General features: G+C 36.4%; 1 protein-coding gene across 4 annotated transcripts in view; it reads right to left on the reverse strand.

Moving 5' to 3' along the window:
• Nucleotides 1–27,271, reverse strand: part of Kcnt2 (potassium sodium-activated channel subfamily T member 2) — a 336,685-nt gene that overhangs the window by 218,970 nt on the left and 90,444 nt on the right. For all 4 annotated transcript variants that reach the window (XM_036202727.1, XM_036202726.1, XM_036202725.1 and 1 more), the window contains exons 2-4: nt 9,576–9,655; nt 7,562–7,661; nt 1,837–1,885 (exon numbers count right to left, since the gene is read on the reverse strand). In XM_036202727.1, the coding sequence (XP_036058620.1) occupies nt 1,837–1,885; nt 7,562–7,661; nt 9,576–9,655 (229 nt within the window). The remainder of the gene's footprint in view (nt 1–1,836; nt 1,886–7,561; nt 7,662–9,575; nt 9,656–27,271) is intronic.

The following is a 27,271-nucleotide window of genomic DNA, read 5'->3' on the forward strand; positions in this document are numbered from 1 at the left end:
CTACTTCAGGCAATATGCAATGCCAACATCCTTGAATATACTAAAATCGGGCTATTTCAGCCATGCAGGATATTTTGAGATTACATAACAATTCCATGACCAATTGTGCTTTTCTGATTGGAAATGCTGCTTTTGTGTGATTTGAGACAAGGGTCTTTGTCTACTTGCTCTGAAGTATATGCAATTGTTACTGTTACTTTCAGGACACATTGAAGAAAAAAATAGGTAGAGAAATAGAGAAAATTTTCTTCAGTGATGTTTCATTTATTACATAAGTGAACTAATTACAAGTGTTCCCTTTGTGATGCTGAGGAATTGAACCCCAGACCTCTCGCATTCTAAGCAAGTGCTCTCCCATGGAAGTACATATCCTGCCTTCTCATTAGCGTCAAATGGACAGTAGAATGAAATATGCAAGCACAAACAGGAAATTAATCAAATAACAACTATACTTCTTGCTAACTAAGGTTTAAGACACTTTATAATAAAAAATGATGTTTAAAAGTTGTTTTCTACTAAAATGAAACTTTTGAATTTATGTGAACAGCAAATTTTAGCACAATGAAAACAGATGAATGTCCAGCAATCTAAGTAAAAATCTATCCAAGCATTCATGCAGCTAGTCATATTTATAACAGGAAGCTAAGAATATTTTTATTTTCTCCACAAATTTTCTATAATGATTATCTCTGCTGTTTTCTAATAGCGTATTGCTATATGAGTTCTAGAAAATTCTAACATGCTATGTTACGTACTACTCAGAATAAATTTAAGTAAAAGCAATTTTAGAAAACAATAGGACTTTTTGAAATATTCATTTATTGTAAATTTTTATTAAAGAATGATAGAGGATTTACATGAGATATCAGAAGACTATATTTTAACGAACATCTAATATTTAGGAAGGTATTTGGGAATGATTATTTGCATACCAATAGACACTGCAACAGTAGTCAGTGTAAATCAATGTAATTAAAGCCACTTAATTGAAGTGTACACAGAAATTTTTAGTTGTAGGCATAATCAAACTACATTTTCAAACTCATTCACTACCATACAAAGAATCAGCATGGCTTTTTAGGCAATCAAACTCCTGATCTAGATACAACTACTAAAAGTGAACACAGGCAAAATGAATCATAAAGTTGTTTGTTTTTTTTTTCTGCAACTTCCAAGTCTTCTTTATGTTAGTGATCCCATCTTCCATTTAATTTGCACTTTTAAGAACTAACATAAAGTTAAAAAAAAAAAGATCTATAGCAAATAAATATAAGAAGTGACAGGACCTTATAACAACAATCATGTTCACCAAGACTGATAGAAACAAGAGTTAAGGCTAGGAGGCTGAAGCCAAGAAACCCAGGTCTATAATTCAGACATACTTCCCCTTGTCTATTGTCTTACTTTCTTAAGACTTCATTGGCCTTCTAAGCTTATACATTCATTTATTTAGATTCTTCCATGTTCCTCTAGAAAACAAAGTAGGGGGTTGTGGGGCTTGACTGATCTGAAAGGAGTTCCATAAATGAGTCATGGAAACTAGTTTGGGAGACATGGAAGGTTGAGACATTTCTTGGCTTTTTTGTTTATTTACCTATTTTAATTTTCCAGCATTTGCTGAGTTCTAATCCAGATTGCAAGGAAAATCTCGAAAGTTAGAATGCAAGGCTCAGGAAAACAAGAAGAAATAAGTCAAAATGTGAGCCTATCATGTGCATCAAGGTTACCCATAAAGGCAAACTGAACTTGAACATCAACAGTTCACGTCCCACCTGGGTTTCCCTGTGATTATTAATGAATTCAGAAATAGAGGAATAAAATAAAATTGTACATAACCTGTAAGCCCCATAAAGGTAGACTTCTGTTAACCCAAAATATGTGAGACCTATGGAAAGAAAAATTAAAATGTCAGGTTTTAATGTGAAAAATCCATTTATTATAAAAATTTGATTATACTTGAAAGTTTAACAATAGCAATTTGCATATAAAGGACAAGTAATATAGAAATAGCATGAGAAACATGAGGGTAATAACATGGATTCAGCATTTTAACTACTACCCATTTCTACTTCAATAAAAACACATCACATTTTAATTTACTTTTTCATTGCTGTTCATAGTAAATGAAAAATAAAACAAGCTGTTAGTTAGAATGATATGTCAGGACAGGAACATCTCAAAATCTTTGCTCCATTGTCCACTATAAAGTAATTAAAGGCTCCTCTACAAATGCAAAGACTTTGTTTTAAAAGTATTTGTATTTGAATAATACACAATGAACAACATAAATAATCAGAATAAAGTCAGTAACTAAAATTTTAGAATACATTAATAGTTTATATTTGCATTCCTATAGAATATATTTAACCCAAATGAAAATCAAGTTGACTGAGGTCAATATAGACTGTATGTGAGATGATGATGTCCTTATGAGAAAGAATTGTCCATAGGAATCTTCTTTAACTGTTACTTTACTCTTTCTGAAATTCACACAATGTTTAAACTCTCTAACGCACACCACAACGGAGTTACTATACCACTAATTATACATGTAATTGATTGAATTGGGAGTCATGCAGAAAAATAAAATCTACTTAGGAAAAGATGAAAATTGTTACAATTTCATTTTTCATGAAACAAAAAATGACCCTTCAATACAGTTAACACAACCTACTCTTTCAAGTTTTGAAAAGTAGAAAAATCTCATAAAGCATTAAATGCATTTTCAAACACTAGAATTTTCTTTTCATAGTGTGTAGAATAATAAGAGAGCCATAAACTCTTCCAATTTTGTTTACTTTAAAAAGCTTAAGGGACCACAGAGAGACACTATGCTGAACATTAGTATACAGTACTCTAGAGTTTCACAATCTATCTGGCTAAATGGCATCTTCAATTGCTCCAACCCAAACTTGGGATTTCCTCTCAAAGTCTGTTGTCCGTTTTACCATTGCAGATTTCAGAAAGTGGCTTGGAATCCATTGCGTCTGTTCACAGACACTCTTCTCTGCAACCCTGACCCATTAGTCAGTAAACAACTTCAATACTCTCCACCAAGTACATATAGCATCCACATACTTTGATCTTCACCACATGGACACCTTCATCTAAGCACCTCCCAAAGTGGGCATGGCAACCTAGGATGAGGTTTTCAGTTTGGCCCTTCTGAGAGCTTACTAATTTTTAAAACCTACCAAAATCAATTCAATTGCCATCTATGATTTTTGAATTGGAATTCTAGTAATTTCTAATTAGAACAAATTTTGTATCAGATCCCTCTACCATACCTTGTACCTTTTTGAGAATAAAGATTAAACGGTCACATGGATGCAGAATGCCTAGGTCAGTCCTCCTCAGGCTCCCTGGTTGTTGGGTGAGTCTCTGTGAGCCTGCATGAGCCCAGGTTAGTTGACTCTGTGGGTTTTCTTGTGGTGCTTTGACCCCTCTGGCTCCTACAATCCTTTTTCCCTGAATGCTGCCTGATATTTGGCTGTGGGTCTGCATCTGTTTCTATCAGATGCTGGATGAAGCCTCTAGATGACAACTGGGTTTGGCACCAATCCCAGCACATTCCATAGGCAGGACAGACTGCAGGTGGAAGGTTATTTGGCTGGGTAGGTTTCCCACTCCCTCTACTTCCTTTCGTGCAGTTCATAGCAGTGGGAGCAGAGTCTGTCTCTGACTCTCTGACTAGCTTTTAGGACCATACTCCTTATACTGGGTTGCCTTGCCCAGCCCTAATACATGAGGAAGTGCTTAGTGTTACTGAAACATAATACGCCTTGTTTGGAGGAAGAGTGGATTGGAGGGTGGGGACAGAGTGGGTGTGGAGAGGAGGGACAGGGAGGAGAGGGTAGAGGGAAAACTGCAGCCTGGAAGAGAGTACTAGATAAGCTCAAAGGACTCCTCCTAGTTCTTAAAATTACTGATCCATACAGGTCTCCACTTTGTGGTACCTAAAGAAGGCTAGTGAATTAAAAACTCCCCAACCCACAACATACAAGTATAACTGAGCACTTATTAGGCCAACATTGCTAGGGCATACATAATTTAGTACAGACCAGAATATAGAAGCAACTAACCACCACAATGTGCTCCCTGACTTGACTCTGCCACTTATTACTGCTACTAACAATAATGCTAATACAAATAATGACAACCATAATCACTTGAACATTTTCAAAAGTCAAAGCAAAGGTGTGTATTTAGATAAAATTGAGATGTAAGCTTCTTCAGGTCCTGAGTAAACACAGCTTGTCCTCTAATGTAGCCCATAAATACACAGAGCAGTCTCCTGCACTACAACCTTGAGATCCTTCACAACATACCACATGTATCAATGTTTACAGTATCCATGGTCAAACATTCACAATACAATCATTTTCTTATCTTTCTGTTTATTCACACTGCAATAGTTTCATGTCAGTTTGATTCCTGAGAGCAGCTTAAAAATAAAACAAAGCAGCTCAAAATATCTGCGTCCTTATCAGGTCAGAACTATAATTAAATAAATCTCTTTGCTGAATTAGTCTCATTATTTTAAAATAGAGCCTGTACCCATAAAGGCCACTTCTGTTTTTCATTAACCAAGACTGCATTGTCAATAGAACTAAACAAAGCAGCGTACTCAAATTGGAGACATAAGTTAGTTTATTATGGTTTTTAATTACAGTAATCCAGTTTTTCAAATGTATGTCCTCTGTAATTATGACTGAATATTCCTAGTAAGATTACACAGAAGTTAATTGTAGGAAACTTTGTTCTCTTAATGTTTCCAAATAATATAATTCTATTCTGCTATCATCCACCAATGGCTTTTTCTTTTGGAAGCATCCTTCACAAACCATTTCAGAATTTTCAGGTCTCTCTAATGTACATTCTATTCATAAATCACCAAGTTTTAAAAACAACTTTGGTATTTTACAGAAGGATTTTTTAGGGGTACACTTTTTCATTAATGACACAAAGTCAGAAGCATGTATTAAACTCGGTATACACTGACATTTCTAGATAGTGGTCCTCAATAATCTTCAATGGAAATGCATTAGTAAAATCTGTGGGCATAATTCTATTAACAGAGAATTCTATTAAGGGAACCTCCCAAGGCCTATGAAAGAAAGCTACAACATTGCTCTTGACCTCAGCAAACTTCTAGGTAAGACAGAGAAATAAATGGGGAATTTAAGAACAAGGCATTAGGGCATCTAAGAGAAACACCTGTAAGTTGTGCAGACAGGATGACATCAGCCTCCCAAAGCAGTGTAGAACTAGACCACGGGGAACAACGCCAAGTGAGGACGTCATATTTCAATATTAGCCAGAGTCGATACCCCGGAGGGTCCAGGATCGCAAGAAGATGTTTAAAGGGATGAATTTTGAGTGGCAGATAGGGAAAACACTTTTCTCAGAAGCCTCAACATAGAGAGGGCAAAGGATGTCCTCGTGATTGCAAGGAGGCCGCTAGAGCTGGAAACTCATGAAGTGACATGAGCAAGAGTTAAGACATCCAGCAGCCGTTTGCATGTCTGTTCGCTCACTTATTTAGAAAATGGCTACCATCCAGTGTGTCCGCCCGGGGTTCAGCCAATGACTCACAACTATACTAATATTCACAGAAACTCAGGAAGAAAAGCGAATGAGAAAAACATGTACGTCATGTAAAAGAGACAAAGGCACTAGAGAAAAATAAGCAAATGTGTCTGGGGACCTTATAGGGAGAGAGCTAAGAGAAGTCCCAACAGCCAAAGCCTATGTGAAGTCTCTGAGCTGGACATGTGCCTCCTGTGACCTAAGACTAGAAACAAGGTCTAGGGAAAATTGGCAGAGGACCAGCAGCCACAGGATAAGCTACAGGGAAAGGGGGTTATAATGCAGGGATGCTGTCATTCAAAGCAGATGAACAGGAACAAGGCTGACACTTTAGTGCAACAATGACTCTCCTGTGGAGAATAAACCAAAAGGTAACATTCATAGACTAGCACGACTGAGTACCAGGCCTGCATCAAGGTAACACGTTGAAAAGCAGTTGAAAGCAGAGTAGATGTTGAATGAATGAACAGCAAAATGTTCTCAGTGGTTTTCATGTGCTACAGACAAAACTGGGAGCTAAGGGGAACAGCAGAAACATTGGGCCGATCCACTGTTCAGCTGGAATTATCACCAGCAATGGAGAAGGCTGTGACTGGGGCAGGATTTTGAGAATGTTGTTCTTCATTGTGAAAGGGAAGAAGAGCGCAGAAGCTGGTTGGAATATGGTAAGCTTGTTGGGATGCATTCTGGACAGCCAAGTGGAGAATCTGAGTATAGAATGCACGTGGAATACAGGGGAAAGGCAGGCATTGTACCCCATGGTCACTGGAAAATAGGCATAATGACATTTGTCATGAAGGTCCTACAGCAGAAATAGCAAACATGAGCAAGCCACTGATTCTGATTTAAGAATTCTATGGCAAAAATTTTAACTGTCTACTAAAGGAAATAACATATACCATGAAATGAATCTCATGCTAGAAAATAGCAGAATTCCTCCAAACTGCTTTTACTCAGGCAAATTCATACAAAAAACTCAATGTTCCAATTAGCTTCTCACTAACCTAACTTAAGTAATATGACTGAGATAGACCAAGGATTCATGAAAGTGACTTACAATGATTCAATTTCATAAGTAATTTACACACATACTATTACAGTAGCCAAACTTGACTTATTCACTTACTAATCCTCATCTGATAGCCATGCCCTTAAATAAACTCAAAATTACACTTTCTAAACAAGCTAGATTATAAATTTACATATATATATATAATTTATATCTATAATGTAAACTCATTTTCTCTCTTACTTAATGCATTTTTGTTTTATCTTAAGGCAAAATTTAATGAGAGAAATTTATAACAGGAGTTAGTCACCAAATTTGAGTTTCTCCTTTGAATATCCTTTGAATATCGTTGAAAACTTACTAGGTAGAACAGGAGTCCTGGGTGTTAATGAGATCAAAATTATGTATGAATGTCATTATACACTCAGGCCTCTTCCCTACTGTTTTTGCAAAGGTCAAAACCTAAAAGGAAGGCAATGACTTAGCAAAAATATGTTAAGCAAGGTAATAAGATTGTGAATGTAAAAAAACTAAAATACATCAATAAATTAATATGACTTAACTAAATAAATATTCATAGGCTGAAACCATTTTGAAAGATTCTTGAGTGTTTCCAGTGAAGGGTGACAAGTGAGTGCATTGAAACAGAAAGTATGTAGAGAGCTGGCATACTATCGAGCATTTGTGATTCAGTAACAGAAAGGCCTTCAAGTTTTCAGGAACATGAGCCCATTTTAAGATAATACTCAAAGCATTTTGACTGGCAACAGCACATTCATGGAACAGAATTCAGATTATTTTTAAACAGTAATGTACCCACAAACCTTGGAAGATATGAGTTACCTAAAGATCAGATCAGTTCATACAAATGCCTCACATCCTTTAAAAAGTGAATAATATCCTGCAAATTGCAATAATTCAAAACAATTAAAATACTGTGGGGATCACATAGACAAACCTTACCATTCATTTCCCTGTGAAGGTTTTTCAAGCAGCACTCGGATAATGTATAATAAGCAGCTTAACAATTTGAGGGAAAAGTTGAACAAGCGGATTCTTAGACCTTTAAGCAAACAACAAAATTCAGTTTTCACTTGAATTCAGGACATAAAAGAATTAGAAAAAAATTGTCAAAAGTATCAACTTTCAGAACAGCAGTTAGAAAATATTTAGAAAGCACACACTGTAATTGCCTAAACTTACTGAAGTTCTTGGTAGCTGAGTTTTAATTATCCAACTACTAAAATAAAATGCGAGTGTCATAGAATCGATGAACCACAAATGACCAAGGGCATTCTACAGATGGGAAACCCAGGTTTTAAAAGTCAAAATCCATTAAATTAACAAGGTTGGTTCAGGCCTCTCTGTGTACAGCTTCAAGCATTTTAATCACTGCTTGGAAACTAACTTTAGCTCAAAAATCAAGCTGCTCCCCCCCATACACTCTAATAAATCCTTTGGTTCCATAGCACCTTGTTGATTTGATTACAGAGAAAACATGTTTATATAATTATGTGTGATACTTTTGCTATTATGTTTATATTATGGCATATATCACCTCTAAAATTACAGGTTATATAGTAATTATGTCATTATTTATGAAGAGAAGCCGTAATAGCTTGTACTGATAAATACACATATAGACAAACATTTTTTTTTCTCATACTGAATTGGGCAAATTGAACTTTTTAAAAACTAGTATTAATGTGAATGGAATCTTAAATTTTGTGAAAATTAAGAGCATCATGAATATGCCATACAAACTGCTTAGGTCTCAGTTGGAAGGACCATGATACTTGGTGAAGAAGGTGAAGGAAACATGCTCAAAATTAACAGGCACACTGCCATTCTTGTACTCATCAGTGGTATTTGCTTTATGTATCTCTCATAAAATTGTGAGAAAGGCTTTCCAATAATTATTAACTGATGAAATCTAGAATGGAATGTTACCTTTTTAAGTCTATTTTTGTAGAATGTATTATAACATTCCTTAACAGTAAATTTTTTTAATTGTGCATTCATTTCTAGATTTCCTTATAAAGTGCTGAGAGATTTTATGGGTTACCTTCTCTGGTTTCAGCCCTGTTGTTGCAATAAAACATTCTGAACAAAAAAAACTACAGGGCTGAAAAGGGCTCATTTCCTTTTAAAGCTTTCAGATTCACAGAATGGGTCTCCTCTTTAGTCAGGAGAGTATTCAAACAATGACTGGACTAATCCTGTTTCATGGTGTTGAGGAAGGCTTTGTTCAAGTGATTTAGTCACTTTAGGTAATGTCTACTGATAGGGATTCCTCGGAAATGCTAAAGCCAAAGTTAGGAAGGCATTGGTTATTCCTAACTTCAACCCTGAAGCTACTCTGCCATTGAGAATATCTCACTAGTATGGTTTAACTTTCCTATAGGCAGAATATGGATTTGTTCCCATATCCCATATTTTCCAAACCCTTGAGTGTAACTGGGGCTACTTGCCTGAGTATGGGTCAGGAGTATTTACAGGCTCATGAGCATTATCCAGTGAGTACACCACTGAACAAAAGGACTTCTCTATCCCCAGCAACCATTGCCTACCATGTAAGGCGGCCATAAGACCTCTGAGCCCCTTCCCCACACATGATGCAATCTTTAAGGTTCCATGACCTTGACTTTCTGATCCTTCTGCCTCATCATCCGGAGTGCTGAGATTAAAGGTGTGCTCTACTTAAACTATATTTGTCAGTGTTTTTCAGAACTCAAACGGGACACACAGGGTTCTACCTATTCATGTGGGATTTAGAGATTTGCAATATTAAAGAGACTTTTAAACAACTATATGTAGCATCTTCTGCTTGGTTTTGTTTTGTTCGGTTACTTCCAACTAAATATTCTACCAATTTTATTCTGTTACATAGACAATGATTTTGTGAAACATTATACAGCTGGAATTTTGAGGTAGATTTATATTCAAAGAGCAAAAGGGAATGATGGAAATAACTTACTTGATCGCTGGTTTTTTATGAAAAACAATTTTAATCTCTCCTTAAATGTGTTTTCATTCATGTAGAATTCAACTTGGACCCTGAAAGAGAAAGTAAAAACAAATTTGTATAAGTTCATTGCATCTTTATTTTATGGAAATGAATAGAAACAGACTTTGGAGTTCTCCAGATACATAAAATAAAACTATTTGAATTAATGCACCATATATTTGGAGTGAATTATATGCCATAGAAGTAAGAACTGAGTAAAATATAGTAATGCTATTTCAGAAAAAGAGGTCCTTGCTTCCTAATTTTAAAGACAGCTGAAATATCATGCACAGTTAATTATCTAAATTAGTGAGCTCACAATTCACATAGATGATTTTAAAAAAAACATTTATTTTTAAAACTTCAATGTATATTTAAAATGGCCCTTCTCCCAACAGAATTATTTTCCCTAATATTTTACTACTATAAGAATAAAGATTGCAGGAGCTGGAGAGATCAAGGACACCACAAGAAAACCCACATAAACAGCTAACCTGGGCTCATAGGAGCTCACAGAGACTGAGTCAACAACCAGGGATCCTGCATGGGACTGACCTAGGCCTTCTATAGATATGTGACAGTTGTGTAGCTGGCTGGCTCTTGTATCATTTACAGAACATCCCTTACCTCATGTATCATTCACAGAACACCCCCTTTCTAACTCATGTATCATTCACAGAACACTCCTCTCTACCTCATGTATCATTCACAGAACACCCCCTTTCTAATTCATGTGTCATTCACAGAACACCCCTCTCTACCTCATATATCATTCACAAAATACCCCCTCTCTACCTCACCTATTCCATTCACAGAACACCCCCTTTCTACCTCATGTATCACCATTCACAGAACACCCCTCTCTACCTCATGTATCATTCACAGAATACTCCTTTTTACTTCATGTATCATTCACAAATACCCTCTCTCTACCTCACATATCACCATTCACAGAACACCCCTCTCTACCTCATCTATCACCATTCACAGAACACCCCTTTTCTAAATTATGTTTTGGCATTCTTACTAATATCCCTAATGTTATAGGATGTAATTGATATTTTTTAATAGTAAAAACAAAATTCTGTCCAGTGCAGAGTGATTTGTTAACAGTCAAAAGCTGTATCAGTTTCACACACATTCATTTTGGGTTTTTATTCCAAAAACAGTTAAGACAGAATTTCAGTGCTTACACAATCAAAATTTTCTCTTGATTTCCCTAACATCACAAAATTGTGAATATGTAATCTGCATGTCCTTAATATATTCAGCAGCTGATTTTGTTGATTTTTTTTAAAGAAGACATATGTGAAAAACAGCAGACAGAAGAAAAGATGTGACACAGGATGTTCTGTGTGAAGAATACTACAATGCTTTACAATTCCACAATCTTTCCATGCTGTATATTTAGGAAGATCCATAGTAGTTAGGAAAAGAAAATCGATACTCTTTGCTGCACAAAAGATTTTTGTTATTAGTAAACCAAATTTTATCCAATTAAAAATGTTATATCCTCTAATATTTGATCTCCTATCTAAAATTATTTCTATCAACATTTTTTAAATATTTCTCATTATCTTTTTCTTCACATTATACATAAAATGATGTATAGGGGCAAAAACCAGTTTATAGTTACTTGATTATTTTTCCAAAATAAGTCATAAAAATTCCAGTGTCTTTGGCAGCTCATGAGTCTATAGGCTATGTGCATGCTCACTTTCCTACAGAATCACACTTTTACAAAAGCCCCTGTAACACAAGCAGGCACAAAGTACTGGTTGTGTCTTCAAAATCTTTATTGGTTCTGTTTTCCTTGTTTATCAAATGAAAAGTCTGTTCAATTGAAAAGAAGGAACAGTAACACTGATACCGAGCTTAAATTGTTAAAATTTGTTATGGATACAAAACAAAATTTGAGAGGACACATGGCTATTATGCAAGTGATTTAGGAAAGGCCATTCTGATTTGCTTCCTAGAATTATCAAATTTATAAGAAGGTCCATCCATTCTTCAGATAGTAACTGGAGCCCATTATGAGCATGGACTGAGGAGCATTTTTTTTTAAAATAAAGTGAAATTGTTGTAAGCAATAATCAAGAGTATGGAATGAATGTCATCTGAGAAAAGTATGAGGAATGAAGAGGTTTAATAAGTATGAAGAGTTAAGAGTTTCAGAATGACTGTCCCTAAATAATGAGGCAGTCAACATCATTTAAATAAGACATCTCCTTACCAGACAGAGAACTGAACAGAGTTAATACTAGGCAACAGGAAAATTATGAATCGGAATTACTAAATCTTAAATGGCTATCATTGTGAAATTGAGAGTTTCCTAACATATTTAAATGTGCCAAAGATGAAATGACAGTTTGCCAGCCGCTCGAGTCCTTTTCCTGAGAGTACATACAGTCTTGCATGTTAGTGAGTCTTTCATTACACGACTTCCTAATTTCTCTCCAATCATGAAATTATATGAAACAAAACTGTTAATTAATCTGTTGATCTTTTTTTCTTTATTATTATGTGTTTTAAATTTTATACATCAGCCATGGGTTCCCCTGTCCTCCCCCGTCCCGCCCCCAGCCCTACCCTCCCCCCAGCCCCTCCCCTCCATTCCCATGTCATCCAGGATCAAGGCACCCCTGGGGATTCATTTAAACCTGGTGGGTTCAGTACAGGCAGGTCCTGTCACCTCCTTCCAGACTGAGCAAAGTGTCCCTGTGTAAGCCCAAGGTTTCAAACAGACAGCTCATACACTAAGGACAAATCCTGGTCCCATAGACTGGGTGCCTCCCAAGCAGATCAAGCTATTCAATTGTCTCACTTATCCAGAGGGCCTGATCCAGCTGGGGGCTCCACAGCCTTTGGTTCATAATTCATGTGCTTCCATTCGTTTGGCTATTTGTCCCTGTGCTTTTTGCAATCTTGGATTCAACAATTCACGCTCTTGCAGACCTTCCTCTTTCTCGACAGTTGGACACCTGGAGCTCCACCTGGGGCCTGGTTGAGGATCTCTGCATCCACTTCCATCAGTTATTGGATGAGAGTACCAGCACAACAGTCAGGGTGTTTAGCCCTCTGATCACCAGACTAGGTCAGATCAAGCTTTCTCTCGACCATTGCCAGCAGTCTACAGAGGGTGGTGTATCATTGTGGATTTTTGGGGACCTCTCCAGCACTCTGCCTATTCCTGTTCTCATGTGGTCTTCATTTATCAATGTCTGTTATTCCTCATTCTCCTTTTCTGTTCTTGATCCAGCTCTCCTCCACTGCTGGTGGGAATGCAAGCTTGTACTGCCACTTTAATCTGTTGATCTTAATGAACCAATATTACACTGTGAAACACTCCCAATATTGAAGCATAAATTTATAGAATAGCTTTTAAGGTTAATGACAATGAAATAATGAAAGTAATGTTTTAGATTTCTTGCCTTACATACAGGGGAAAATATAAAACATTTGGAGGGCAAAGAAATAGATTTATTCTCTCTTCCTACATAAGATGGGTGAGACTTATGAGAGAGAAGGAGAAGAGGAAAAGAAGAGAGAGGAAGAAAAGGAACAGGAGGAGAAGGAGGAAGAAGAAGGAGAAGAGGGAACAAAATAAAAAAGAAATACACATAATACAGAGTAAAGCTTTCTTTGATTAATCACATGAAAGCTCCTTCTCTCCCTCCCTCCCTTTATCCCTTCCTTTCTCTGCTTTTCTATATGCCTATCTCTCTTCTGACTTATTTATCTGAATTTAATTTCCCTAGAAAAATGATGTTTTAAATACTGGACAAACCAGTACACATCATTTCTCAAACATGTGGTTTTTGTTACAAGCCCATATCAAAGATAAAGTTTAGAATCATTTTTTCCACATTTATCCTAACACATGACAATGGTAACATTTAACAAAACTAATTTTAATTGTTATCCTTACTAGGTGGCATCTTCAACTGGAACATTGTCTCAGGAAATAATTACCTTTTATGTTAGCTGATAATATGCCTTATTTGAATACATGGATTTATAGTAAAGAGCAATTGTGTTGAGCTCCTATATATATTTTATCCTTTTATGTTTATTATTTGGGTTTTTAGCAAAACAATCATTTCGTAATGAAATATTCTCCACATTTTTCTATTTCCATTGTGTAGTTTCAGAGTTTACTTTTGTGTAAAAATAAGTCAAATAATTTTTATATGCTTTTCTTATAAGAGTCATCCCCCACTGCCTTTGCAGTGATTCTACTGTTGACCTTCGATGGCTTGCAATCAAGACTCATATTCGATTAAGTTACATCAGAGATGTAAAGATATTGACTGCCACCATACCTACCCCTAATCAGACAAATTTATTACATTGATCCTTTCTTTTGGATGGTTGATTGGGTGGATTATTTTATTCTTTAATATTCTAATAATGTCTATAATACAATCCTTTTGATTACCTTGAGAAAATTGGGTTTTACTGCTGTGTGTATTGAAGTGATGCTTTGCAGAGTTTTTCCCTATATATTACCATTTTCAATGCATTCCCCGCTTTTTAAAAAATGTAGAATATTCAAATAGAAATCCTTCTATGGTTTCTATATTCCAAAAATTTGGAATTACTGTAGAGATGGAGGAACAGGGGGATTGTAAATCTTCCCTAATGATAATTACCTTAGTGCTGTTTTAATTTAGCACATGTTTTCATTTTCCTCTCGTACTACTGCTCTGGTACTTGAATTTTCTGTAAAAAATCACTCTAGAGGTTGTTAAATTGTGATTTCCCTTCTTCCATCTTAAAATTCTTATCTAATAACTTTAAAGTAGGCCTTATTTTAAAGCATAAACATTAATTTTGATTCAGCATATAGATGCAGGAACACTGTTTTGCTACTTTTAATGTTGATGCCTGGAAATCTATTCAGAATATGAAATCAGGCATCCTCCTTTGGATCTCATGGCATCAATACCAAAGAAGATTCTGACTCTGTGTCTACTTGGTGCTATTGCTTGAAATCTTACCATTTATTCCATAATATTGTTTGTGGAGTCCATGAATAAATTCTTTATTACCACACTCCTGGGAAACAAACACCTTGGTAAGGCTCTCTGGACCTCAGGGTTGTAATAGACTGGTTCTATAGATACTTTTTACCCCTGATGTCTACTTACTTAAGATGATTTTTTTTCTCACAAAATTTACATGTGGATATAACGGTGATGTGTATAGTTGCCAAGGCAACTCTCCATGCTAAAGACCGTTCGCCTGGCTCATTTGTGTGCTTTTTGGTTGTTGGACCATTCTAACACTGCATTTGGTCTCTATCTGATGAGTAAGAAAGAATGTGCCATCTTTCCAGGTTCTTTCTATGCTCATGACAGAAAACACTAAATTCAGTGATGTTTATGAAAATGTCACCATGCCAAATGGATTTCATTACCCTACATTTACCTCTATTCTTTCTACATACATTAGTATGAATTAAACTGTGTTCCCCCAAACAGAAATACATTGATGCCCTTCCCCCAATACTTTAAAAGTGAGCTTATTTAGGATAGAATTGCTGAAGATGTAGTTGGTTAAATTAAGATGAAACTACGCTGTACTAGAAAGGGCTTGCAATCCAACATGTCTGCTTTCTTTATAAGTAGAAGTAAATGTAAGCCCAGCAAAGGACAGTGGGAGAAGATGCTCAGACAGGCTGAGGGAGGGATCAGAGTTCCACGCCCCCAGTTGATCTGTATCCAAAAACCCAAATCTAAAACCATTGTACACATAGTGCACTGTAGAGTGCTGTTGAGTGTTTATCATGTTAATTTAGGGGTGGCTAAGGTTGCCTTCACCAGGCTGAATCACAAAAAAAGTATCTTAGCACCAAATGCTATCAAACAAAAATAACAAAATTGAAAATTCAATGTACAGTTTCCACTAAATGTTTACTGCTTTTGCATTGTGCAAAAAGTAGATGAATCTTCTAGTCAAATCTCTCTATGGTGGGTTCCATATTCCACAAGTGCAACATTGTAAGATGTGGTGTAAAAGAAAGAAGAATCTGGATCGCTGGTCAGGCAGCAAAATGTCTACACGGCTGATGAAAACCCAGCCCCACCGACTTCTCCATCAGGGCTTGGCAGGCAACATTCACATTACTTAGATTACTTACAGGTGCCTATAAATGTGGTTACCACAGTAAACATGTCATAGCTCAATCAAACAAGACTTCCTTTTATAACATCATATGTGATGTTCACTTGTAGGGCCTGCTCTCTATATTTCTCCACTTTAATCAAAATCATTAAACTTTAACAACTCCCATTTGACTTTATCTAACATGGGAAACAAAAGATGGAGAATTCAACAATAGGTACTAAGATATAATTTGTAAATTTGAAACCACAAAGAAATTCTGCTTCCTTGTGCCTCATGATCAAAAGGATGAGAAGATAAAAAGGTGGAAGGTCACATAATTTCTAATGTTGCAATGCAGATTTCCCTGGGCTATCAATAATCAATTTGATCTTGTCACAGGATGGCAATGTGCTACACTCTCAGATACTGAGCAGCTATGGCAAGGCATAGGTCTCATACAGGCAGGTGACAGGGTTGTGAACAAGACACACTCTTCAATGTACTATGTTGGTAGCTTATTTTCAATGAATACCATAAATTGCATGAGATATTCAATGTTTTATAATAAAAAAAGATTTGTGTTATATGATTGGCCAATTTTGGCTAATACCCATTACGCTAAGTTACAATCAAAGAAGGGAAAGGACAAGACAAAAAAAAAGAAAAAAAAGAAAAGGAAAGAAATGTTGGGCAGCGGTGGCACAAGCCTTTAATCCCAGCACTCGGGAGGCAGAGGCCGGTGAATCTCTGTGAGTTAAAGGCCAGAAAGAGGAGTTCCAGGACAGGCACCAAAACTACACAGAGAAGACCTGTCTCAAAAAACAAAAAACAAAAAACAAATAAAGAAGAAGATGAAGGAGGAGGAGGAGGAGGAGGAGGAGAGGAAGAAGAAGAAGAAGAAGAAGAAGAAGAAGAAGAAGAAGAAGAAGAAGAAGAAGAAGAAGAAGAAGAAGAGTTTTTAAACATAAGCTGAAAACTGAAAACATAGTAAAATGTGACAGGGTGCTGTTAGAATCCCAGAAATGTGAACAAGTCCCTCAAAGCAATTGTTAAGATTAAAAACCAATACATCCTTCATTTAAAACAAACAAAAAGTACAATTCTTAGAAATTTGAGGATATTTTAAAAATTATCGGGAGGGTAGCCAGGGGAAATCAAGATCTTCACCTCTACCAAGTTAAAGCTGAAGTAAACACCCAGCATTCAGCTAGGCTACCATGCTAACTGCTACTAGCAGGGTTCAAAGACACCAAATGGCTTCACAGAGCAACTCCTTAACTGATGTGAAGGCCAAAGACAAGACCTATGGGGGTTTTGGCCATGCTACAAGATATATGGCAACAAGTTTTGAGGTTCTGGGGTCTTGCCTTAGCTTCACAGGTACATGGGACTCCCGTCATATTAGATCAAATGTTTGAAACCAGGAAATAATGGCTAGAGAGAAGGTGCCAGGGATAAGAGTACATGCTCAGCATTCAGAGTGCCGTTCAAACTGCCAGCACCCAAGTAAACAGCTGGTTGTGGGCACTATCCTGAAACTACAGCGTTATGGGAGGCAGAGGCAGAAGGATTACACAGGTTTGGTGGCGACCAGCCAAGATCTGTGCCCATGAGAGGCTTAACTCAGAGTAGGAACAGAGTGATGGAGTAGGGCATCTGACTTCTTCCTTAGAAGGTCACTGGTTCCTCCTTGCAGTGAGGGAAATTTATACAGTAAAACTGTGTTGTGAGGGTTCTGTGTAACAATGTTCAGAGGAAAATCTAAATTTAGTGATTTAAAAAATGTTTAAATAATAAAAGAAAATAAATAAAAAGTAAATACCAAGTTTCCAAACTATAACTGGAATTTTAGGATAAAAGTCCAGGCTCCAGCTACTCTGCCAGGTCTAGTTCAGCCACCTGCACCCATTATGCCATTTGAAGAGATAAGTGATGATGAAAAGTGGAGAGATGTTTATTCAATGGGATTACATTGGGTGGAGGAACTTGGGAACCAACGACCCCAAGTCACTCTTGGTCTGAAAAGAGATTTAGGTTTTGAATACAAGAAGAGTAGGAACAAGGATCAAGAGGTGTATATAATTACGCAGTCATCGTCTGGGTATGGTTCCCTTGAACACTGTCTGGGTTCAGGCCCTGCTAGGTGGCCCAAAGAATTTGTTATTGTTTAGGGAATCAAAGTTTTCAAAGACTATTTCTGCTTAGGGTGCAGCTCATCTTCATGGAGAGCTCTCCTTATGGAGAAAAGGTCTGTCCTCCATGGAAGCGTGGAATGCTCCTGCAATGCAAGCAACTTAAGAGTAAAGGTTTAATTCAATGACTCAGTCTTGGTCTTCAGCCAAAGTGAAGAAACCAAAACTGAAGTCAGAAGCTAAAGACCCATGAAGAAAGTCTCACCAACAGGATCGCCTAAACATGAACCAAAGAAAGACAACAATAACAGACATGCTAAAGCAAAGTGGGAAAGCCCATAATACCTCAACCCTACACAAAGAACTATAGGCAACTGAGGAATTCTGAGTGCAGGACTAGTCTTCTCCAGAGAAAGGCACTCCAACTGGTTATCCAATATCAAAGCCCAGCCCTGAAAACATGCATAACAACAATGTTATACAGGCTGAGAAGGTTGTATTTAGAGAAGGGAAGATGAAAACAATGTGATTACATTATAACCTCAAAAATAAAAGAAAAAACAACAAACATTTAACTAAAAGAGGAGATTTAAAACATGATACAACATGATATACAACAAATAATAAAAGGCTACACAAGAGGACACAGATACAAAGAAAAGAAAAAATAAGAAGGCAGAGATGTCAGGTGTTCATCCTGCCAAAGCTGCCTAGTGGGCACAGATAAGGACTCCATGATTTTTAACAGGAACTTCTTCTAAATGTGTTTCAAAGTGACAGTGGTGATATTTCTATTTTGTGGCCCTTTAGACTTTTGTTGCTCTAAAGTGCCATTTTATTGGGAAATCCATTTTCTACCTGGAACTTTCACGATGGGATTTTCTTCTACTTTAAACAGTTTCTAAATAGAATTATGTTGAGAAAGAGAAATATAGCTAGTATTCAAAAATAAGACTATGTACCTAATTTTAATAGATCATTAAAATAGCAAGCACAACAAGAAATATGAAATGTCTCTTCCAAGACAAAGAACTAAATAGCTGGAAATTTTAGGAAGAAATGAAAGCAAGACTATTATAATGAAGTCACAAAATATCTATCCATATGAGCCTAGAGTAAATAGCCATCAATACAAAACACAGCTCTCACCTCCAAGAAGGCAGACAGCTTATTCAGACACAAGTATGAGTGAACTATATCCTGGGAACACCTACTCAAGTTGCCTGAATAACTTTTTTGACGGTGGCAGTAGTTAAATGAGATGAACTAGGCACATAACTAAAGCCTTAAATCACCAAGTTCACCAAATCCATCAGAAGGCATGTCAGACAGGCACTCTCTAGGAAAGCAAGGAAATTCTGCTATAGGTTTTAGATCTTACTGGACAGCACTCATAGCTTCAGGATTGTGGTATGCTAGTGATCTGTTTGTTAAACCATTTCAAAGGTTTATTCGGATACATGAAAGGATTTTAAGTCAGAAAATCACAAGTAGACAATGAATGGTGAATGAGTCTTTAAGACACTAAAGGCAGTCCAAGATCATTTTGGGCTCTGGGTCTGCAACCTTTCTGACTCTCCACATTTACAAAATTCTACTCAGCCACTACCTCTGTAGAATCTCAATATACATGTGGCATTTTCTTTCTAGGAACTTCACTTTGCACACGCGCGCGCGCGCGCACACACACACACACACACCAAACTTTAAAGATGGGAATCAAAGGAGGTTTTACTACTTGACAGTGAATAATATGTTAGTGAAATCATTTCTGCAAGCAATCTGGTGTCTAGTAATACTTCCTATCCAACCAATTGAATCTTAGTAAAGTGCCAGAGGGAAAGTAGTATGATGTGGGAACAAAATGTTCTAACAGGCACTAATTGATAGTAAATGAGACAAATAGATTTAAATATCCAGACACAGAAATGGAGATGTGGTAACACAATCATACAGTGGAAAGTTAGAGTAGAAATAAATACTTATGGCTGTGTGCGACAGTAAAAAGGTCTTAGGTAACATGATGCTGAAGGAAAGATATGAGTTTAACACTGAACGTCACTTACTCTCCAGTGTAATAAAGTGGAAAACTATTTACAATAAAAAAAATTACTCTGATAACTTGTACATCTGTTATATTTTTTAAAGAAAGAGAAGGAAAAATAGCAGAGTAATGACATCTAGGAGAGAAACCAGGGAGGATAGTACAGGAACCTAGACTTGCATGTGTGTCATTGATATAGAATATGTCCACTGGAGTGTCAACATGCAGCTACATATAATTAATCTGTTTATTAATAAATGATGAAATTAGTGAATTAAATCAATGAAACTATTCACAGAATAGTGAATACAGTATGGCACCAACTTGAAGTTACTATAAGAACCATTCTGTGCTTTCAGACATAACAAGAATTCATGACTACTTTATAGTTATGAAAAATCTCCGAGCACACAGAGAACAAAACTGTCATGAAGGATGCCATAGCAACCGGTCACTAGAAGCTGCACCAAATGAATACCAGTGTGAAACCCAACAACAAACAAATCTTCAACTAAATTATTATGAGTAACGTCAGCACCATTGTGTCGACCATGTTTGAGGAGAATACCCCAGTCATCTAATGTACCATCATAAGAGATTATGCCTTTGTACACAGGGGCAGGCAAAGGATTTGCAATAGAGCTTTAACGTAAACAAATTCATATTCTAGGCTCTGAAAAAGCTGAAATGAGAATAATTCTAGCATCCTCTTTTTCCTGTATAAGGGAATCCTCTTATTTTGTTTCCCCTGGGAGTTGTTGCCCTTCTCCCTGCCCACCTAAAGCATTGCCTTTCCTTCTAAATATCACTGTATTGGCAAGCAGCCATCCACTCTTCCCTGATAGCTCTGAATTCTAACACTGTCGCTAACAACTGGAAGTTGCTAGGTCCACAGGGGGTTGTGGATGCTTTGATTTCATATCTGGTTGGGGTTTTTGTTGCTGTTGCTGTAGTTTTATGTTTTTGTTGTTGTTGTTGTTGTACTTCTGTGTTTTGTTTTATGTGATCTGTGATTTGGTATAGCATTAGCTGAAGTTTAGACTGGTTTTCATCCATTTCATCCATTTTTTCAAAATAAACATTTCTAATTACCCCCCCCTTTTTAAATGAGGGATATGGCAGCAGTCCAGAACACTTCATGAAAAGAATCTTCTATATAAGCTCAAAAATGAAATCTTCATCATTCACAGGAATTTGATAGTAAACCAATGACTAAGGATTCATCAAGTTTGTGTTGGACACAAATAAGGTATTTTCTGATTTCCGAAAAACATAGCACAAAGAGAGAAAAGTGAGACTGGAGTAATGACCGAATGGCTAAGACTGCACTGCTCTTGCAGGGGATCCAGACTCTGTTCCCAGTACTGTCAGACAACTCCCAACTAACTCGGAATCGGAATCCAACTCCAGAATTTGTCCAATGCTCCCTCACAGTCTAAAAGTGAAGATTCGGTGCTCTCATAATTTATAACTGCAAAACACAGTTAAATAGACTATGTGATTTATTACCATACTTCAAAAGTTATTTTGGGAATTTTGCAAATACAGTTTATATACAAATGTAACAATACCCAGAAATATCACAAATATGACACACTATGTAAACAAAGTGTCTCAAACCTTCTCATGTGTGAACCATAATATAACTAGACATGAGAATATGACACACTCTTCTCCTTTATTAGTGAGACAATCCCCAGTTGCCAGGTATCCCAAGGCTCACCTCAGCTACAAAGAGCTATGTTGCCTGGTAATATTTTTTCAGGATAACCCACAACCCCGACTCTGTTAGGATCTGCGTCTAGAGAATTCAACCAGAAAGACTCACACTTACTATTCAATAGATTGTCTGTAATGTCAATGGATACTTCACTTATCAAAAGTGAGACACAACAGAACAGAATAGGAAGGAATGCTGGGGAGGTAAGAATCAACTCAGAGAGAAATGTGTGGTAGAGGAACTATTTTCTTGGCTTATGGCATGGCATGGCCATGAAGTACACCTAGCAAAAAAAGCAAATCATAGGCTTTGACTGAACTAAGACATATAAATAAAAGAAACCTGCTTTAACAAACAGACCTTCTGCCTCTGACACACCCTCTAAAAAGAAACAGCTAAAACAGTCAAATAAATTGAATAAACACAACACACACACACACACACACACACACTTTGAAACATACCTTTTGTAAGGCAAACCTTTAAGCATAGAACAGGATAGGAAAGGACAGGACAAGATAGGACGAATTCAGAGATACAAAAATGATATAGTAGGTCTATTTTCTCCATCTGTGGAACGCCATGGCCATCATGATGCAGAGTTGCTGACATGACCTAAAGAATACCTGGTCAAAGTCATGGCCAGGAAGAAAGCAGAACTGCACAGCGATGGCACACTGGCCTCTTTTCATTTGTTCAAATTCCTTCTTCTTAAAATAGTGGATTATAGCTTCATTTTAATTTGATCACCTTTTTAAGGTGATACAGTCAAATTTTGAGGTATTGGGGTTTAGAGTTTCGGCATGTGTATTGGGAAGGGAGCACAACTCTGTCCCAAGCACTTGTTAATAGGAAAACTTACATGACTAATTCCTGACTCATTAGTCTCTGTTAAGGCTCTTCTACCTCTACTGAATCCACAGTGGTCAAGGGTCCCATTTAACTGTATTTGTCACAGGGCAGAAGCCAAGCTGCAGCCTCTCCCTGCTTGTGTTATTAACAATAGGCACAGTTCACTTCTTTCTCTTCAAACCACTCTCCTTACTTGACCTGAAAGTGTTCCCATTTTTATGGCATTTTTCAAACCCTTGGGGTTGCTCTTGAATATCCTGGGTTGATCCTTTCTCTTCTATTACTAAAAATAAGTTCCCTTTTATAGTTAAACTCAGAATATATTCTCCAGATATATCCCTGGATTGCAAACATTTTTATTTCCAGCCCAGTCTCTGCTCCCATTTTATGTATTCAACTGCCTACTCAGTTTTTCTACTTGGCTCTCTAGTGGACATTTTCAAGCCAACACATCCAAACGTAACTAGATTCCTGGTTTTCATTTCTGAAGTGCCTTCTTATGTAGGCTGAAGTCAAATTCATCCTTATGCTTCAAAAAAAAAAAAAAAATCATCCAGGCAAACCTCCTTTCACTTGCATACATATCGGCATGATTCTCTACGGCTCTTTGAGTAGTAAGCATCGTTTAGTAGAAGCATCAAAAAAAAGAGCAAAATCAATATTTTTGACAAAGTTCACCAAGAGCAGCAATGGAGACATAAAGACGTTTAAACTTGCCTTCAAACAAAGATTTATTTTCAGCAGAAGGCATAGAAAAGGCAAAACTTCAAGTGAAATTGGAAATATTGAACCCAGCTGAAGCTTCACTCAAGCATCAGTCTACAAAAATCATGGCAATGTACTGAGGGCACATCAGTGAAATCACTGTGGTGTGCAATGTCATTTAGTGTAGGGCATGACCTTGGATTTGACATAATTGTAAAAAAAAAAAAAAATACCACATTGCGTCTGGACTATGAGGGATGTCAATGACATGGAAGAAGGTACTCAAAAGAACAACAACAAAAAAAAAACTATCTATCATATCTATCTCCTAATTTTCTATGTTCAATATCTTCCTTTCCTCTATTTCTATTATGGAATCTAGGATACAATAAACATTCAGAATTGGTTTAAATAACAGTAGAGTACACCACTGTATATTTGCTTAAAGTCCCATTAAACAGCAAGTGCCCTGAAAGAAATACCCATTCAACAGTCTACTTATAAGTGTACAGCCAGTGTCTAGAACACAGTGTATGATCGCAGTATAGATGGAATTAAAAGTGAAATTCTATAGTACTTACATCTAAAACCCTGTTAGCATCCAAAGTTGACAACTATCATCATGCAAGGCTGACAATCTGTGGACACTGCCATCTGGCATCAATGCTGAGAAACAGAAACTCCCAAATAAACTTCTTCCAAAAAAGAGAACACATTTTAAAAAAAATTGGAGAATGCATGCTTCTGGTTTGCTGCGTTATAGATAAACAAATATTCTAGCACACAGCTTTATTTTCAGCTACAGAATTATTATACAAATTCCCTATAGAAATTATTCAACTTAACATTGAGAAAAGCATGTATCTCTTTTTAGCTTGGCTTCCATCTCCTTTTCTTCAAGTCCTTCTTTTCCCTTGAGGTCTCATCCATCTCTGTCACTGGAACCATCCTCATCAATGACTTACTTAAATGGCACATTTGTGTATATTTGTTTAGTATTCCATATACTCCTCCAGCATTGTAATATATTATGAGAAAATTCTTTATGATCCACATCCTTCAAGTGGAACTTAGGAATCTACACCATGGGCTGTAGAGCAAGGAAAAATATAAAGAAAAATATGTTCTTATCGTGTGTGTTTGTGTGTGTGTGTGTGTGTGTGTGTGTGTGTGTGTGTGTGTGTGATTAAAAATTTGCTAATTTGTATATTGAAATTATATACATTCTTTGACCAAAGTCGAGACAGCTTAGCTTAGATTTACAAAAACAATGAGCAAAAATAGACTGAAATAGACAGGAAGCTAGCAGATGGAATGCAACACTAATAACATCCAACTTTGAGCCTCATCAGGAGTTGATCTGAGGGCATGTTTCTTGTTGGGTCCCTCCAAATCTGCCAGTATGGTTGAATTTGGATCTAAAATTATTAGGGCAAGAACTGTCAATTTTGTTCATTTTGCTTATCTTTTCAGAACCCAACACAGGGCCAGACAAACTTATTAATAACTCCTCAAACAAGTTACTTTGCTGTTTATAGACTGAATTTTGCCATATACAATTTGCTATAGTCATGTCTATATTTATACTCACAGTGTTAAAAACACAGTTCACAATTTACTACATCTTCTAGACATTCCATAATTTCCATCTAGTTCATTTTCAGATTGGACCTTATTTAGAATTCCCAAATAAAAATATTCCTTCAGTATTTTTAACAATCCACTCAATCAATAACAAATTCTTCTGAAATAATTATTTTACTGATACTTTCAGAATAATTACTATATAAATATTTACTCAACAATTAAGTAAATCATACATTAAAATTATATATAAGTAGTGCTATATTTAAAGATAGATTTAGTATACCTTATCTGAAAATTTTAGAATCTTTTTTGATTTCAGACTCTTGATATTTCTGTGAAATTTCTATAAATAATGAGCTATCTTGACATTGGAATTTGATTTTAAACAAAGTTCATTGGAGTTGCCTATACCACTTATTCACACAGCCCAAATGTAAATTTATAAACATTTTAAATGATTTTTGAAACAAAATATAGTCTTGATCACACTTTCAGTCTCCACTTGTGCGTATAAGTGAGGACTGGGTGGAGGTGGCCACTTAGGCACCTGGACTAAGACTAAAGGGGGAAAATGCAGAGTTCTGGAGAAGAGATCATGAATTATCACCAGCACGTGATATTCCCTACAATCCCAAGTACTGAAGAGACAGAAACAAGGAAGGTCACTGGAAGCCAGGATTTCAGAGGCAGTGTGAGCCAAAGACAGGGAGAAGGAAGGAGAAGAGAAAGGTGTCGAAAGGAAAGAAGGTGGAAGGCAGCAAAGAAGGGGCAGCAGTGTTACCAAGGAAACTGAAATAGAGATTCAGCAAACTGTGCTATCATGAGCATTTTGTCTTGTAACTTTTCCATTCCTCTATAAGGGCTTCAAGTGAGACAGTCGAAGGACCACTGCATCATTCAGTGTCAGTGTTGTAAATGTTCATGACACAGCACAAATCAATTCTGTTCATACTAAAGACACACAACAATTCACACTGTTTGGTAAAATATTTGTTTTACTATGCCATGGGTGACTCCAGTATGAATGAATATATGTGATTGTATGTGAACATTTAAACTGAGTGTGATACATGCTCTCTCTCTATATATATATACAGCTCACAATCAATATATGGGATTATATTGAACATTTTAACTGGGTATGATATATACTCCTATTTTATATACTGTAAACAACAATGTATTGGCCAATGACAGTATATGATCATATTGCCTAGTTATGCATGTGGTTATATTTGTTTGGGTAAGTATACTCTCGGGATGTTTAAAAGATGACAAAATTTGCATGACAACAAACTTCTCAGAATGTAACTGTCCTTAAGCAAAGCAAGACAGTGTTTGCCAAATCCTCCTCACCATGACCTGCTGGGTGTCTGTTTGTTTAATCCGATATGCTCTTTTCTGATCCTTATACATTGCCAACACAAATCATAGCCTGGATCTTGCCCTTTTAATTCATGCTTGGTGTGTTCACTCTCCAATTTGTGCCTCTTAGCAAAAGAGCCTTAGAAACAGCAAGCTGTCTTCATTATAATAGAAAGAAGCATTTTTGACAGCAGTTGACAGCATGATTGTAAGCACAACAAAGGCAGAAGGTGATCACAGCACCATACCACTGGACAGAAACACCTGAAATAGGTGTGAATTATTCACACATGCAGGGTGGCACTAGCTTGCCAAAGAGAGTGATGTAGATTGAATGATATTAATAATCAAATGAATTTTCCAAAAGTGCGGCCATTATCTTTACAGTCTCAAGTACTTTAAAAGCTGCTTGAATCTCTTTCGTGGAGCAGAATATTAATAGGAAAGCATCATTCTGCTGGTAGTTCGGTGTGAGCTCTTTGAAAGGAGCCCATATTTCTAGTGTAGGAAAGATACATGCTTTCTTGTGTGAAAGCAATAATTTAAGTGGAAAATACAAAGTTGTGATTTTTAAAACTATAATTAGTTTGAATAGTTTAATGCAAAACAAACCTGCCAGAGCACATGAAGAAATATAATCCATGCAAAAATATTTTAAAGAAAACACAGTAGTGAATTCATTTTTTACAGTGACCACCACATTTAAAATGGATGTTTATTTCTTTTGTCTTCTACATCAAATGCCATGGAAAGGTGCAATTATAAGTGATGAAACTAAAGAAATTTTCTCTATTTCTGCATCTTCAATGATTACCTCATCTAATAATTTCCTCCTAAACACATAAAATTAAAAATATATATAGGAGTACAAATTAAGAACACATATACCTTTACATTAAAATAAAAGGAAAATCCGAAATAACTAAAATTAACAGTATGAAAAATATTTAATTATCAACTGAATCTATCATGTTCAAAATATATTCACATATTAGCTGGCCATACTATTTTAGGGACCCAGTTTAGCATATAGTTGTTAATTACATGCCTGACACATGTGAGTAGGTGTGGTTTTTCACTTAACACAGATGACTCTCCTCATAACCAAGAGACAGGGCAGACTTGGGAATTTCAACTAATTGCCTAAGATCAC

This window comes from Onychomys torridus, chromosome 11, assembly GCF_903995425.1.
Source record: "Onychomys torridus chromosome 11, mOncTor1.1, whole genome shotgun sequence".
Classification (NCBI taxonomy): domain Eukaryota; kingdom Metazoa; phylum Chordata; class Mammalia; order Rodentia; family Cricetidae; genus Onychomys; species Onychomys torridus.